We start from the raw sequence: 15,331 nt of genomic DNA on the forward strand, positions 1-15,331 counted from the left end.
TCGGGTGACGGATAAGAGTGGAGGTGGAAGCACACAGCTGGACCACATCTTGTGTAGATTATTTAGTATGAAGGACATCAGTGACTGAAAAGTAGTGGTAGGTGAGACAGCTTAGGATGGTGGTGTGTAGGATTACTCTGGTGATGAGAAAGATGAAAAAAGAAAGGGTAGGGGTAGAGACTGACCGATACAGTTTAGCAAGGCAGAGAGACCGAGATGGAAAGGACATGCAGCAGGTTAGGGTGATCAAGGATGGGGACGGTGATGTGTTAACGTGTCAGTAGTACCATGGAAAGATGGAAAAAACACTTTGAAGAGTTGTTGAAGAAAATGAGATTTGTGCATGGTCTGTAAGGATCAGTACTCACACCTCACTAACGACCAGTAAGGACACAGCATCACCAATTCGTCAGAAGTGCATGTAACTTCCCTAATCCTTACAAATACTTCACAATACACCTAACACATGCACGAAGATGGTACGTTCCGTTTTCATTACGTCCCTTGAGTTGGTCATATAGCCTCAAGGTCAATGCAAGACACACCTGTGCTCCCCTTGAGATGCAGCCACTCCTCTACGACCCTCCATGGACCCAGACAACCCAAAAACCCACACAACCGTACGGTTAAGCCCCCATACAAGTGCATGGGGCGGGGCATTAAGACAGTTGGGGGACTGGATGAACTAACTGCATTCATTTTTGAGCTTTAAAGGGCCTATATCATGCAAAATCAACTTTTTATTTTTTACGTTTATTTTAATATTAAACCAAAGCGGTTAAACCTTGTGACATCACAAAGTGAGGAACAGCCCCTTCCAGGAAGGGGGGCTGCTAGCCCCGCCCCCAGGCTAACACCCACTTTCTCTGCGGAGCTATCAGTGGTTGACTTAACACTCTCAATTTAGACGCACAACATGCACCTCCACCTCTGCAAAAGTTTGACTGTCGTTTGTTTTCGTGGGAGAAACGCAGAAATGCTGCCAAGGCCGACTCTAGGATGACGTAATGAAATGGGCGGCACGCACAAGGAGAGAAAGGCGGAGCCTCAGAGATCGAGTCATCTTACTTTCAGGTAGGAAAATAACCTGCAAATGGTGATATATAATCAGATATATGGATGTAGTTTACTATGAAAGGCTTAACAAAAGCAGGATGTAGACCCTTTTATTCCATCCTGTTCAAAGCATCTTGTAGGTTCCATCGCCTCAAAGGGGACTGCAGAAGACGGTTTGGTCCCAGCTAAAGAGTTCTGCTCTATGACACCCATTCTCAATGTACAACATAAAATCCAGAATCTTTTCTTACCATTGTAACACAAAAAGCCCAGGGAGACAGCACAATTGTAGTCTCCCCAACGTCCCCCGCTCTTCATCATCCCACATGTTTCTAGTCCTCCATAAAAGTCCAGAAATGGGGAATACCATGAATGGTACCAGGTCTTGGTGGTTTCCCCCGTTGCCGACCATCTCCAGGAGTTGCTTTGGTTGCCCATAGATGTTTGCCAAGCGTTCGGATCGTCCCAAAGCCCAATCCAGGCCTGCGTGTTGTTGAAAGGGGGTTGCAGCCTGTTTATGTCATCCATGCTTTCAAATGTGGCCAGGTCGGTGAAGTTCTCTCTGCAGGACTGTCGGGCCTCATACCAGGACTTGGCCGAGTCCACATAGTGGTACTGACGCAGGGGGAACCTGGAGCAGGAGCTCAGAGAAAATCCTGGAGGGAGACAAGAATCCAAACGACAAATGAACAGCAAGGTTCAGGAAATCCAGTTGGGAAGCTCATGAAAAAGGAAATAACAGATGAGATTTTCAAAATAAAATCAAAGATGCTTCGTCTTTGAAGGAAACTTCAGTTTTTGCATCATTCTGTGACCATTGCAGATAGAAAAATAGAAGAATAGAGATTACAGCCGCAGCACTAAAAGAAACATGAATTTAAATAAAAACAAATGAACAAATATTTACATATTCTGTGCATATTTAAGGTTTCTGATACAAGATTTCTCTCAGACTTCATTTTAAGGTAGAAAAATGTTTTTCTAATTTTGCATGTTGTGCCTTAAAGCTGATTAGCTCTAAGTTAAGACGGAGTATTGGGCCACAAAAAGTAAAAAGTTATATAACAAGGTTAAAGTCATACATTTTTATATTAATTTTTTCATTTGTAAATTGGCCCTAATGCTCCATCCCAGTATTTATAATCTTATCAATAATATTTTAAATATTTTTAAAGAGACAAATGTTGGACCTTGGAAGCTGCACCTTTTAAACTGCAGTGGTTACAGCTCCAAAAATTGAGCTTGAAAGACCAGCAATTAATCAAGTTAATTTTAAATATTGTCACAACATTTTGGAAAATTTCAAAATTCCCTTCAACTACCCAACCAAGGCAAAATCAATTAAAATTACAATAAAACTGTGCTGCTTATTGCCTTGGGGGAGTTTTTCACACTGTTTCACACATCTGTTTTTTTAATAATCATTGGGGGAACAAATAGTTATCCTTTCACATTTTCTAAATGTGCTCTACCATTTTCTACCATTTGGTTGCACAGGCAGTTAAAGGGTTTACCCTTTTTTTCTTAAACATGACCTTACTGTGGATTTTTTAAATGACATGTTTCTATAAAACATCTCTATTGTCCATCCCATCTAAATACTGTCCTGTCGGTTTTACCTTTTTTGGAAAAGTCATTTTTCTGACTTTTTCTTTCAAATTGATTTTGGTTCTTTAAAACATAAAACAAATCAAAATGTAGAAATGTTCAAATTTTTTAATCTAACTTTTAAGCAGAGACAAAGGACACATTTTACACCTTGAGTATCAAAGTTTTTGATTGATGTTAACAAAATAAAAGCTTGGAGAAATCTGTAGGGTTTGCATCTGTATATTATTGAATGTAATGCCTATAAATACACAGAAATAATGTATAAAAAGTAAAACTCTTACCAAAGAAGAGAGTTATCAGAGATCTCCAGTGATCCATTTTTTTATTTGACTGCAAACAAAAAGATGTTTTATGAGATTCTGCAGAAATTCCTACTGTGTTTGCATAAATTAGATTTAAGTAAAATTCACATGTCTTTACGTTTTAGCTGTAAATTGGTTTAAACGTTTAAAAAAAATGTAATAAGTACCACCTTTTGGTTCATTTTAAAAAATGTTAAATGAAATAAAAATTGGACAGATTTTTGTTCTTGATTTTTGCACGAAGTAAAAAAAAGACCAAACTGGAAAAAAATGATCAGATTTAGCAAGATCAGCAACAAGTTTTGACTTTGATTCTGGTTACAGAAAATCCATCCCCTACTCACGGTTTTCATCCTGTCAATATCATTTCCCCAAAATAAGAGTACTTCTTTAGAGTAAAAAGGACAGGTTTGACTGTAAATTAGGGGTATTTTATCATCAAACAGCTTGAACAATGTCATGCAGATTACATAATTTAATAATCATGTACAACATTTTATCAATTAAATCAGCACAATGTTTTCAATGCAGTAAAATGATAGAGACTGTAAATGAAAATATTATTCACTCCTAAACAGTAGCAAAATCATATTAAAATGAAGAAGTTTTTTGATGATTTACAAAGAAACTGTTTCGTCCTTATTGAACTTTTCTGTCAAAATAAAAGGTTCAGTCATTTCTTTTTAAATAAAGTACATGAGAAAATCATTCACACTTCAACCATTGATGTGATCTCATGTGATCCACCGTCTCACTGTCCAGAGAAGCTCTAGAATCAGAGGAATACTCACAGATCGTCATGGAGCAGCTGCTTCTCATGAGGCTGAAATCTCTGTGAAGAAGCGTCACCTTTAAACCCTTAAGCATTTGAATATGCAAAGTTTTATCTTCAAAGATTATTTTGGAGGGTTTTGCTTGTGGGAAATCAAAATCTGTTTTTGTTTTTTTTGTCTTACTTCCTCTGGTTACCAATGCAAAACATTCCTGATCCAGATGCCGACTCTCTGCAGCAGTCTGCTTTCACCCAATTAATTCATTACGTCATTTGAACGCGATATGTGCGCCGTATACGAGATATGAAAGTTATACGTCAATGGAACATGCGTGAAAAGTCTGATAGAAATACGTGGAATGAAATTTGTGTATGAATCTCACAAAAATCACACACAATTACGTAATAATTGTGTATAAACTCCATAAAATATGCGTAAACTGCGTAATTCTCAACAGACTAAAATTTCTAAACACAAAAAAAATAAGAATTCACGTAAAGACCCATCAGCTGAAACATCCGCGCACATCGACGAATGAAAGAAACACTTATGAATGACGTGGATCACGCACGTACCACGAAAGCTTGAAATCTCGAATGTGGGAAATGCGCGAAATGTACATATGTCATATTTCATTTATTTATCGTGGATCAATTCTATTTTGTTCTCTAAAGTTGTTTAAAATACGCTTTTTTGATGCCTAGATGAGTAACCCACCCCCGTTTCCATCCTGAAAAGACAAACATCTGACATCTGAAGCGTTCTGCAGCTCGAGTTGAAACTGTTCCCCCTTGATGAACTCTGCAAGCCTGGTTCCGCCTGAACCTCCACCCTGCAGGAGAACGTCAACGCGCTTGTTTGCTGTGAAGCCGATTCAACTTTCTGCTTGTCACATCTATCTTGTGGTGTTTTTTTTTTTTTTTGGTTTTACCCACAAACCTCTGCTTTGAACAAATGTAAATTAAATGCACGACTGCACCTGAAGCAGCAAAACATAAATATCTGCATGAATTTAACTTTTACATGACTGAATGTAAAAGTCCAGAAATCCAAACTGATATAAACAAAAGCTTTGCTGTTAATTGAGTTTTGTTTACAGTGTCATCTACAACAACCAACCAAACAAACTTAACCATTGCACCTTGTTTTCAAAAAACAAACTGCATCCACTGCTGCTTGACAAACAAAAGGGGATTTCTGAGTCCTGAAAGGTTTATTCACTTTGAGCACAGCGGCAGGAACTTTTTTGAATTTGACCAAATTTCAGCCTGTGAGATGGAGACTTAATCCATCCTCAGAGAGTGTGGAGGCCGGCCTTCCTGCCCCTCGGGACATTCAGGAAAATCTTTGTAAAACAAGGCTAAATCTCCTTTTGCATTCTGGGATCTCTGAGGATACTATTCAAATCCAAAAGCCTGATGGCCTCGATCTCGAAAAGGAGGAGTTCAAGGTGGTGTTGATGGAAAGAAGAACGGAGGAGGAGAAGATCCTGAAGGAGTTTTCTGGAGGTTCAGAGAGGTATGGCGAGGAGTAGGAAGCTGTGATGTGAAATGACCCCCCAGGAAAGATGACCTGTAGTGAAGGAGAAATTCTGAAAGGAGATGGATGAGAGGATCAACGGTCTCAGATATAAGGACACTTAGAAGTTCAGGATGTGATAGGAGGAAAAGATTAGCAGGGGGTCACGGGGGTCGCTTTGGTCACTGAAGCACACATTGAAGGTGGAAAAGACCAAACTTAGGGAGGTTTTTCTGTAGCATAAATAAAACTAAAATAAAAATACCAGAAATGCATTTTCCTTTTCAAAATGAAGCTGGATTCGTTGACTCGAAATTAAAAAGAAAAAGCAATCCGCCAAACGGCTTTTTCTTTTTTGTCTTCAACACTTAATTAAAATGATAATGAAAATGGTGTTTGACATTTCATTTTCAAAAAGTTCTCTGGTAAATGTGTAGCAAATTTCAATTTGAAATATCCAATTAAACGACTGAAATGAATGAACAGAAATGCTTTTTCATTTTCACAATGTAACTGCATCAAATGACTCAAAAATAAAATTTTCAATCAAAACTTCAAAATGCTTTTTCATTTTCTACTTCAACACCACTCTGTCTGCGATATAATTAAAGCGAAAATGCAAAGAGGGGATTGCATTTTGGTTTTTACATCAATCCCGCAATAAGTGTAGCAAAATCCAATTCCAGTCAGCATTTCCAGGAGCTTCATTTTGAAAATGTAAAAGCATTTCCGGTATTGACTTTTATTTTTAGTTATGCCCCAGAAACGCTTCCATACAAACTCAGATCGTATGAGGACTTGTGACAGGTGGATCTGGAACAGGTGAGGTGGATCAAGGATAGGGATGGAAAAGGGAAGACAGGTTCTGGATGAGGATGAAGGTGGTTGGCATCAACCAGGAGGGCGTCGGTGAAAATCAGCACCGGCATCCTTCATTTTTACCTCAGCTGCTGTTTTGTTTTTCAACATTTTTTTAAATTAAGATTTAACCCTTGTGCTATCTTAGATGACCCCACCCTTACATTGACGTGTTCTCCCTACCATGACAAAGGTGGATAAAGGTGGAAAGATTTCATGTAATCCTTGGACACCAGTGAAGATCACAAATCATTGAAGAAAAAAGGTTCAGAGCACTGTCTAGTGGGTCTAGATGACCCAACTCCCAACGTTAAAGTGCCTAGGACAGCACAAGGGTTACATGTGTTGAAACCTGCAGGTGTCACATAAGTCGACCACTTGAAATGATTCGCTGTGAGACTGAGTATTTACAGATATATTTGTTGTTTTCACCATTTTGTTTCCCAGAAGGCTATGCGAAAAACCAGTGTGCATCAATGCTCACTAGATTGGTGAATGTAGACCACAATGCATTGCGTTTAAAACAATTTTGGCGAAAAACTTGTATTTAAATTCATTTTTTTAATGAACTATTGACGTTTTCATCCTCATCACAAAACGCTCAAATCTAATAGATTTTCACTCGGTGAAATCGATGACGTCATATTCGCCGTTTGAAAAAAAAGGGGTGAGCATGGGGTCCGAATTGCTTTCAAAATCCAGGGTCCTACAGATTCTTTTAGAAGTTAGGAATTAGGGCGGGAATTCTGTCACATGCTTCTTTCCAGTCTCCATCTGAGAATTGTAACAACAAATCCCCGTTCCAGGCCTTGAGTCTATCATCAGTCATGATTAATTTGTAAAACTGGGATATCTTTACTGTCTTTCATCAACATTTTTATCCAAAGTTGGGTTTTTGATTTGCTCTTATAAAATATCCGAGCTGGAGGTATTTAAAGTAATGCTTCTTATCCAATTTATACTTGATTTGCAGCTCCTGAAAGGTCAAAAGTACATCGGATTCTGATAAGTGTAGTTCTTGTATCGTCACAAGGCCTTTGGCTGTCCATGACTTAAATGTTGGATCTGTTCTAGCAGGCAGAAATAACTGATTGGCCCAAAGTGGACTGAATTGAGACACATAGTCTGGTTCTTTTTGAAAGTGATCTACATCCCTCCGTACTTTTCCACACATTTTGAAGAATTGGGTGTTTGGTTTGTTTCCACCGTCTTGCATTTGAGCACATGTAGGAGGGAAGAGGCAGATCTAAAATCCTTACATTTCCAGCTGCTGTTTTTATTTTATTTTTCTTTGTTCGTAGAAGCGTGGGCGGAGCTACGACATTTTATAAAGCGGGTGGGGGGGGGGGTACTTTAGAAGGGTGGCAAAGCACTAGAGTATATAGAAGGATCAAAAATAGTCTTTTCTCGAACTCCCTCAAGAGTTTCTCCTTTCTCTTTTTTATTGTTTTTTATTATTTAAATTAAGTTTTTATTATTGTGATGCTTAAAGAAGCTTCTAAATCTTTGTCAATAATGATACTACTATTGACTTAGAAAATTGGTGGGGCAAAGCTTTGTGCTGGGGGGGACACGGTTCCCCCTCTTTCCCCCCTGTAGCTCCGCCCCAGCATAGCAGGAATGATTAATTGATTTGTCATTTATTTAAATTTTAAGTAAAAACCTAACAAAAGACTGTTGTTCAACAGAAAAATTCCAGTTTTATTATTTATAAATTTAATATTTATATCGGCCATATCAGGTCAGAAAGGTGAGGCGAACGATCGTAAAGTTTGACGAATCAAACTGATTTCCTGCGTCTCTTCTGAAAGCTTTCTGGGCCAGGATGAGACCACAAACAGGAGGGACATTTAGGATTCGTGTGGTTTGGGACGCCGACGTGACAGAACCTGAGATAACAGGGATGAGGCAGAGGAGGGACAAAGGTGTGAGGAGGGCCAACAAGAGGGGCCAAAAGATGTTTGCGTCGTTTCTGACTGCATGAAAAAGGTGAAAAACTGTTCCTTCAGTGTCAAACCAGCAGCAGAGCTCAGCAGACACTTAGCTCCCCCTGCTGGTGAACAACAGTCATCACACCTGAATGAAAACCACGACCACACCAAATACTCTTCACTTTTTATTCACACTATTTTATAGTTCTCTATGTCCATCAGATTCATATATATATTTATATCACATATATATATAGATTTATATGCTATTTACATATGGCAGTGCTGCCAGGAGGAGAAGCCAGTCGACAACAGAAACAGGCGTCAGATTCAGTGCTGAGCTGAAAACAGTCAGATTAGTTTAAAAAAACAAAAACTGGGGGGGGGGAAAGACTGTCTGTGTTTAAAAAAATGTCCGTGTGGATTCGCACAGTTCAAGGACTTTGTGTTTCTTGCTTTTTCCGCTCCAGAACGTGTGCAAACGTAGTGTTTGTTTCTGTTAACAGGTGTCATCAAATGTTTGAGGAAGAAGAAAAAAAAACCCAGAGCCGACGGCGTGCCGGCCTCTCCCAACAACACGAGCACAACAATGGAACCAAACCAACAACACTTTGTACAGCAACACAGTGTAGTCATGCTTTCTGCGGGGGAGCGCGCCCGGATCCCGCTGAGGTACAGTCATGCACGGTCAGCCTGCGTCACATTCATCCTCGGCTTGGGCGAGGCGCGCGTTCGTCCGCTCTTCACTTTGGAATTATCGGCTCTTCTGTAAAAATCCAATTCTTGTTCTGTTGTTCCTCAAAGCCGCTGAAGTTCTCGTCTCCGTCTCGGCGACAGAAAAAACGATCCGCCCAACACTCGTGTGTTTGTGTGCAACAAGCAAAGCTAAGTCTATAGATACAGCACACGCCGGGGGCCGCGGCGGGCCGGTCTGCCGCAGCAGAGTAAAAAAACACGACTTCATCCATTCTGGACAGGAGGGGGGTTGGTCAAACACGAGGGGCGGGCGGGGCGAGAGGCAGGTCCTGGTGAAGGTTGGAAGGAGGCTCCGGGGGCCCCGGTAGGAAGTCTTTATGGGTGCACCTTGAAGGACAGCAGCTCCTCTGAGTGCATGTTGTTGAGCGAGCGCAGCTCGGGAAGTTTCAGCAGCAGTTTGGTGAAGGTGGTGGCCGACTCCTCGCCGTGGTTCTGCATCACCAGGTTCCGCAGCGCCCGAATCAGCTTGTCCTGCAGCGCCTCCACCGAGTCCAGGTCCTGGATCCCCGACCGATCTGGAAGGGAGGGAAGGCGTTAGCGCGGCACAGGGGGGGGAGGAGGGCACGCCGCCGCGCCGGAGCTTACCGGCTGAGACGAGCACCACGGCGGTGAAGAGGCTCATCTCGTCCGGGTCCAGCCGCAGAGCCGCCAGCTTCTCGCTGAACTCGCACATGGAGTTGAGGAGCTCGCCGGCGCCGAGAGAGCGCAGCGTGTCGATGCTGTAGCGCCTGCCGCTCAGGAAGGTGACGGTTCGCTCAGACATGTTGAACAGAGAGGCGAAGCGGACCATCAGGACCTGGAGAGACAAACATCTTTAGGCTCCACCCTTCAGACAGGCGGCGGCTTTGTTTAGGATGTAGTCCTCTCACCTCAAACGTCCCGGCCTTCAGCAGGCTGACTTGGTCGTGCTCGCTGAGGTCACGGAAGCCCGGGATCCTTTTGGCAAACTCGACCACCTCCCTGACGGCCGGAGTGAAGCTCATGGAGAACTCCTCCCAGATCTCCTGGCTGGGCTTGCCGGGGTCCACGTACGGCGACGTGTTCATCGGACAAACCTGGCAGAACAAAACCGTTGAGCCAGAACGCCGGAAGAAGCGCGAACAGAACCTCCGGCAGAGGCGGGAACACTCACCAGGTACGCTCTGTTAGCAGCCGAGGTCTGTGTGTGAGGGTCCGGCTGCCTGCAGGCCCGTGTCTCGCCGCCAGGGGCGCCGCCGAGCTGATGCTCTTCCCTGTAGGCCGAGTTGGTGGCGTGGCAGCCGCTGTACGGACAGCCCTGGTACCCCGTCACAGCTGTGTTTCCGTTCCAGCTGTTCCAGCTCTCCTGCTGCTCCTCCATGCGGCTGTTGTGAGCCGTTTCCGGGGCGCCGGCGGCGTTGGCAGAGGGCGAAGGCCCGCCTTCCGACCTCTGCTGGCCGAAGCCGTCCTGGCGCTGCCTGTTGTTGAGGGCGCCCTCGTCCTCGCTGCTGTCCGACCCGCAGGAGGAGCTGGAGTTGGTGTCCATGGAAACCACAGACTCCGAGTCCTGCGGGCACTGCGGGGAGGGGGGGTTGGAACAGGACGGCGAGTCGGAGGCAGACGAGGAGGAGGAGGAGCGGGTGTCGCTGGCCTCCATGGGCAGCGGCGGGCTCTGCTGTCCGTGCAGCATGCTGTGCAGCTGGCTGTTTTTGCTCATCATGTTGTTCATGGCGTTCTGCATCTCCAGCAGCATCCTCTGCTTCTCCCTCTTGGGGATGCGGCCGAACCTCACAGCTGAGATGGAAGCAGAATCGTCAGTTGAAGCCCCGCCCTCTGCGGAAACCCCGCCCCCTGTCTGTCTGTGAAGGCTCACCGTCTCTGGACATGCCCACGGCCAGGCACTTCTTGAAGCGACACTGCTGGCAGCGGTTGCGGTTTATCCTCATGATGGTGCAGTTCTCCATCTTCAGACACTTCTTGTACTGAATGTTCTGCTGGATGCTCCTCCTGAAGAAGCCCTGCGGAACAGAGGGGAGCGTGAGCCACTCCTTCAGGCAGCCCGTGAGGAGGAGACGCAGCAGTGGAGGCGTGGGCCTCACCTTGCAGCCCTCGCAGGCGTGGACGCCGTAGTGGAACCCCGAGGCCATGTCGCCGCACACCTTACACAGCAGCACCATGCCGTTGATTTCTGAGGAGGCAGGAGAAGAGTCAGGCACGTGAGCGCGACGCACGCCGCCGTCGCACGCAGGCCGCGCTGCTTACTCGTGATGCTGCTCTTGGCCGACGCGGAGGCGCGGCCGGTTTTCTCTGCAGCCGGGCTGCGCTTGGCCGGCGGGGCGATGTCCACCACCATGCCCACGGCGCGGCTGGGCAGCGAGGGCCGCGACAGAGCGGGCGACGAGAACCCGCTGCTGGGGCTGCTGCTCAGGCAGGAGTCCGAGGGGGAGCCCGACCCCGAGGAAATGTAGGCGATGACTCCCGCTGTGGAGAGAGGAGGAGGCGCTCAGAGAGAGAAGAACCAACACGATGAAAACACGATGCTTCAACCGCATTTCTGAGGATTTCTTTATTCAAACGGTGGTGAATCAGGAGCAGTCTGGAGAACGACACGGGGTGCTTTAACTTTGGCTAAAAACCGGATAATCAAGATGATCGGAGCGGCTTTATAAATATGTCCAGTTTATGTCCTATAATTATAAAATATAAAACCACTTTTAAAGACGGGCTGCTGCTGAAAGAATCGGGTTTTAGCTAAGAGACTTTAATCACTTTTGAATTAGGTTTCTCCAAACGAAAAATATAAACAAAGGTAATAAAAGTAGAGTTTGTTCCACTGAGTAGTTATGAAATCTCTGTTTTTATTGAACTACAGGTGAAGCTTGCCAGGTGAAGCAGGAAGACTGTGGGTTAAAGAGTAACTGAAGGAAGCGTGGGCCAAACAAACAGAGGCTTCATGGAAAGCAGACACGCCCTGCAGCTCTGGTGTACATGTGTTCGCCGCTTCCTTGACCTGCTTCTAACTTCACGTTGGATAACACGGTTACATAACAGCTCGGGTCCCTGTGCTGCTGACATGACAACCAAACGGGTCAGTCAAGCACCAGGCCAACGTGGAAACGCACATGTGTGAAGGGAAGACATCCACGTCTGGGTTACGTAATGTTTGGTAAACCACCATGAGCTCGCTCACATGCACGCCAAAGATCTGATCGTCTACTGATGGTTTTCAGGTTTCCTACATTCATCTAATGGTCTCAACTCTTTGACTTTTAGAAAAACAATCATAAGTTCCAGTAGATTCTCCAAAGAGCCTCTGATCACTGAAATCTGGTCCAGAGCTTTTTTTTTCTGCTGAGCATCACCGTCACACGCACAACATGGGAAGCTTTCATGACCAAAGTACATTTTTAAATGACTCAGAAACTAAAGAAAAAGCTGGAGGAAACACAGAAAATGTCTTCATCAACTCAAAGATTCAAGTAATCTGGAAATGTTCAATCAATGATGATCAGTTTCATTTAATTATACGAATTTTTCTGATTTTTAAAAAAAGAAAATAAACTACACTATGCAGGACTTTGATCACATTAGACGTAATTATCGCAAAAATATATTTTGAAATTATCTCTAAATATAAAGTACAAATCATGTAGTACTTTAGCTGGAAAGTTCGTGTTACCTTTCGTTTTCGGGGAAAATGTTTTCTTTTCTTTTTTTATTCATAATAAAAATAACATTATTATACATGTATATCAACTTTTTTGGGAGGCCTTTTTTGGATTACGTAACCTCGGCCATGACTGTTCTCCTTCACGGCCACCCACACGTGGACCTGTCACGACGTCTGTGGACAGGCAATCGCCAGAAACAGAGAATCTGGGTCACTGTCTCACGTGGACCACGCGCCGAAAAACGCGGCGCACATGGCTGCATTATACAATGCTCTACGTCACAGGCCCCCGCTCAGCCAATCAGAGCACGGCTCCTCTGGCAGACAGGGGACGCCCCTCAGCCAATCAGAGCGGCGCACGGGGAAAGCTCGTACACACGGGCACATGGCTAGGCTGCGGCGTCCATGTGAGGCGCGCGGGGAAGTGGAGCAGTGTTGTTGTGTCTTCCGAGCTGGAACATCATGTCAGTGACGCCGCAACTTGACAACATTTCACACAGAAAAACAAAACTTTGACGAATGTTGTCACCTGACAAAACACTACAAAATAGAATTTATTTCCCCCTAAATGACGTTAATGTACTTTATTAACGATCAGAGATATCCCGATGGAAAAGCTTTAAAAATGTTTGCTCGGACATCGGTTTTTGAGACAAAGTGTTCCTAAAACTAAACTCGTTCATCATCATGCCTGAAAAAGTGCCGCTTCTTACCAGGCTTGGCGGTCCCGATGTCATCAGGCATCTCTGAGCCGCGAACAGAAACCTCCACCCAGCAAACTGGATCCAAACTCCGTGACGGGGAACGGCGACTGATGGAGCTCGACAGCGGTCCGGAGATCCAACCCAACGCAGCGGCGGGGCTGCAGCTCCAACAGCGGGCGTCAGCAGTGGAAAGAGCCGGAGCGGAGAGCGGAGGAGGAACGGCGAGTCGTCCTGAGTCTGACGGAGAGGTGTTTGCGGTGCGCCGACGAAGCGAAAGAACTCCCTCTTGTTGTGTTTCACTGCGGGTTATTCAAGAGAACTAAATGTTCTCAACACAGTGGCTCGCCCATGTGACCCATTTGTCGGCCACGCCCCTAACCGGCCACTTTAACCCAGTGACACACATTCTAGACAGAAGTGGGCGGAGCCACGCGGCACGTCAACGTAACAGGGGACAGTAACACGGCGGTCACGTTGCAAAGCACAACGTGAAAGTGTGTCCGAGTCCGAGCGCGAGCTGACATTTAGTCCGGTGTTGTTTTTAAAACGTTATTTCACTTTAACTTTGCAACGAGAGCGTCTCCGGTAAAGTCATAACAACTGCGCATGTGCACCACTTCCACAAGTTATTCCTCCCAAAAATACCCATCAGCCCACATTTGTTATCAACACGTACCTTATGTTTTTGCATTAGGCTCATAAATTAGACCCACTTTAACCCGTTTTAAAGTCAGATAACCCACTTTTACTCATTCATTCAAACAAATGTGCGGATTTTTTACTCATTTGACTATTTTCTATTGAACTTTTTACATTCAACAATAATAACAGTAATATTACTGAGCTACAGCAGACGTTCTTCACTCTGTTTATGTTTGATCTCTCACGTTGACCCATGTTTTTTCAAAAGTCTCTTTCTGACTGTTAACCGTGACCTCTGACCTTAAGTAGGTAGAGTGCGGTCTGCACTTCTATCCCACCTTTCCGATGACCTCCTGGATGAGTTCTCCCTGTGTTCTTGGATTCATGGAGAGGTTCTCCATCTTCCATTTGAGTCTGATTGGTGGATCCCTGCAGTCTCAACGCTGAAGAAGTCCTGTCCCATTTCAATCTAATGTTACTGGTTGATCTTAAATCCACTTATCTGATTAGGCCATTCCTAACATTTGGTGTCTTTTGAGTCCCTACAACATAATTTCCCACATTTTGTGTAAAAAATGGCTAATAAATAAAAAAGTTAAAACAACACTTTACCTTGAATTAGCAAATACCTTCTTCCGACATTTAACTTTTTTTTTTAAACTTGCAGAGTGAAGTGAGGGACTATTATAATGTAAAACCATCTGAATAACTGTGTCTTCCCAGCACTATGACTAGAAATGAGAATGTCTGCTAACAGGGAACACATTTTGCCAAGAATCTGGTTCAAGTTATCACCCCATAATATCCTGAAGAACCAGACAAATATATTTTTTTCATACTTTTAAAGGCTTTCCTTTAGATGCAATAATAAAAGTCATCATCATTGACCTCTCAGTGATTTTGAGCAGATCATTGCTCATTACTATTTAGAACAAGAAGTTTCACGTCTTTATTTATTTTTAACGACACAAACATTAAACTTTTTTTGACAGTAGACTGAGTTTATGTCATATTTTCATAGCTTTATAGCAGAGAATATAATTGAAAGGCCCACTCAGGTGAAAATTGCGGTTTTAACATATTCTTTTAGCATTTTTCTTATGATCTTTTCTGAGCATTTCTTTCATTCAAATCATTGTGAATCAGTAGGAGACGGGGAAAGAAAAGCCTGTAGCCGTGATGTAGAAGCTGCCACAGTGCTGCTCCGCTCCATTCTGATCATCCACCTGCAGACAAACAGATCCATGAACGTCTCCGTTTTCCTCGTCTGAGCTGGAATCTGGATCCCAATTGTTCGGCCGGATAGCTTCAATGTTGCTCACCATTTTTGTTGCACCGCTAATGTCAGGTTGGGGGTGTGAGGAGCTGTAAGCTGGCAGGAGAGAGCGTACAACAAAGGGATGATGGGAAGGCGGGCAGGCTTACTCTGATGCAAATTTCGAATGACCTTCTGCCGCTCTGCAGGAACTATGCCCTACAAAACAACAATTTTTGTTTTATTCTGACTAAAAACGACATAATTAAAAGACCACTGTGAACGGAGTGGGACTAA

At 44.1% G+C, this 15,331-nt stretch overlaps 1 protein-coding gene across 1 annotated transcript; it reads right to left on the reverse strand.

The window, feature by feature from the left end:
• Positions 1–8,221: 8,221 nt before the first annotated feature.
• LOC101156434 (nuclear receptor subfamily 1 group D member 2) lies at positions 8,222–13,502 on the reverse strand. The gene is made up of 8 exons (XM_004078393.4): positions 13,147–13,502; positions 11,026–11,244; positions 10,863–10,951; positions 10,637–10,781; positions 9,938–10,557; positions 9,675–9,860; positions 9,391–9,601; positions 8,222–9,320 (listed from the first exon to the last, which is right to left on the reverse strand). Exons 1-8 carry the CDS (start codon positions 13,175–13,177, stop codon positions 9,121–9,123), a joined length of 1,701 nt encoding a protein of 566 aa, XP_004078441.1. The 5' UTR covers positions 13,178–13,502; the 3' UTR covers positions 8,222–9,120.
• Between the last annotated feature and the right edge of the window lie 1,829 nt (positions 13,503–15,331).

The sequence above is a fragment of the Oryzias latipes genome, chromosome 16 (assembly GCF_002234675.1).
Source record: "Oryzias latipes chromosome 16, ASM223467v1".
Lineage (NCBI taxonomy): Eukaryota > Metazoa > Chordata > Actinopteri > Beloniformes > Adrianichthyidae > Oryzias > Oryzias latipes.

Bases quoted from the DNA above. Each gene is read 5' to 3' on its own strand.
- LOC101156434 (XM_004078393.4), bottom strand. From the start codon at position 13,177: ATGCCTGATGACATCGGGACCGCCAAGCCTG. The intron at 10,782-10,862 runs GTGAGGCCCACG...TCTGTTCCGCAG, and splicing joins ACGCCTGCGAGGGCTGCAAG to GGCTTCTTCAGGAGGAGCAT. The intron at 10,558-10,636 runs GTGAGCCTTCAC...CTTCCATCTCAG, and splicing joins CGTGGGCATGTCCAGAGACG to CTGTGAGGTTCGGCCGCATC.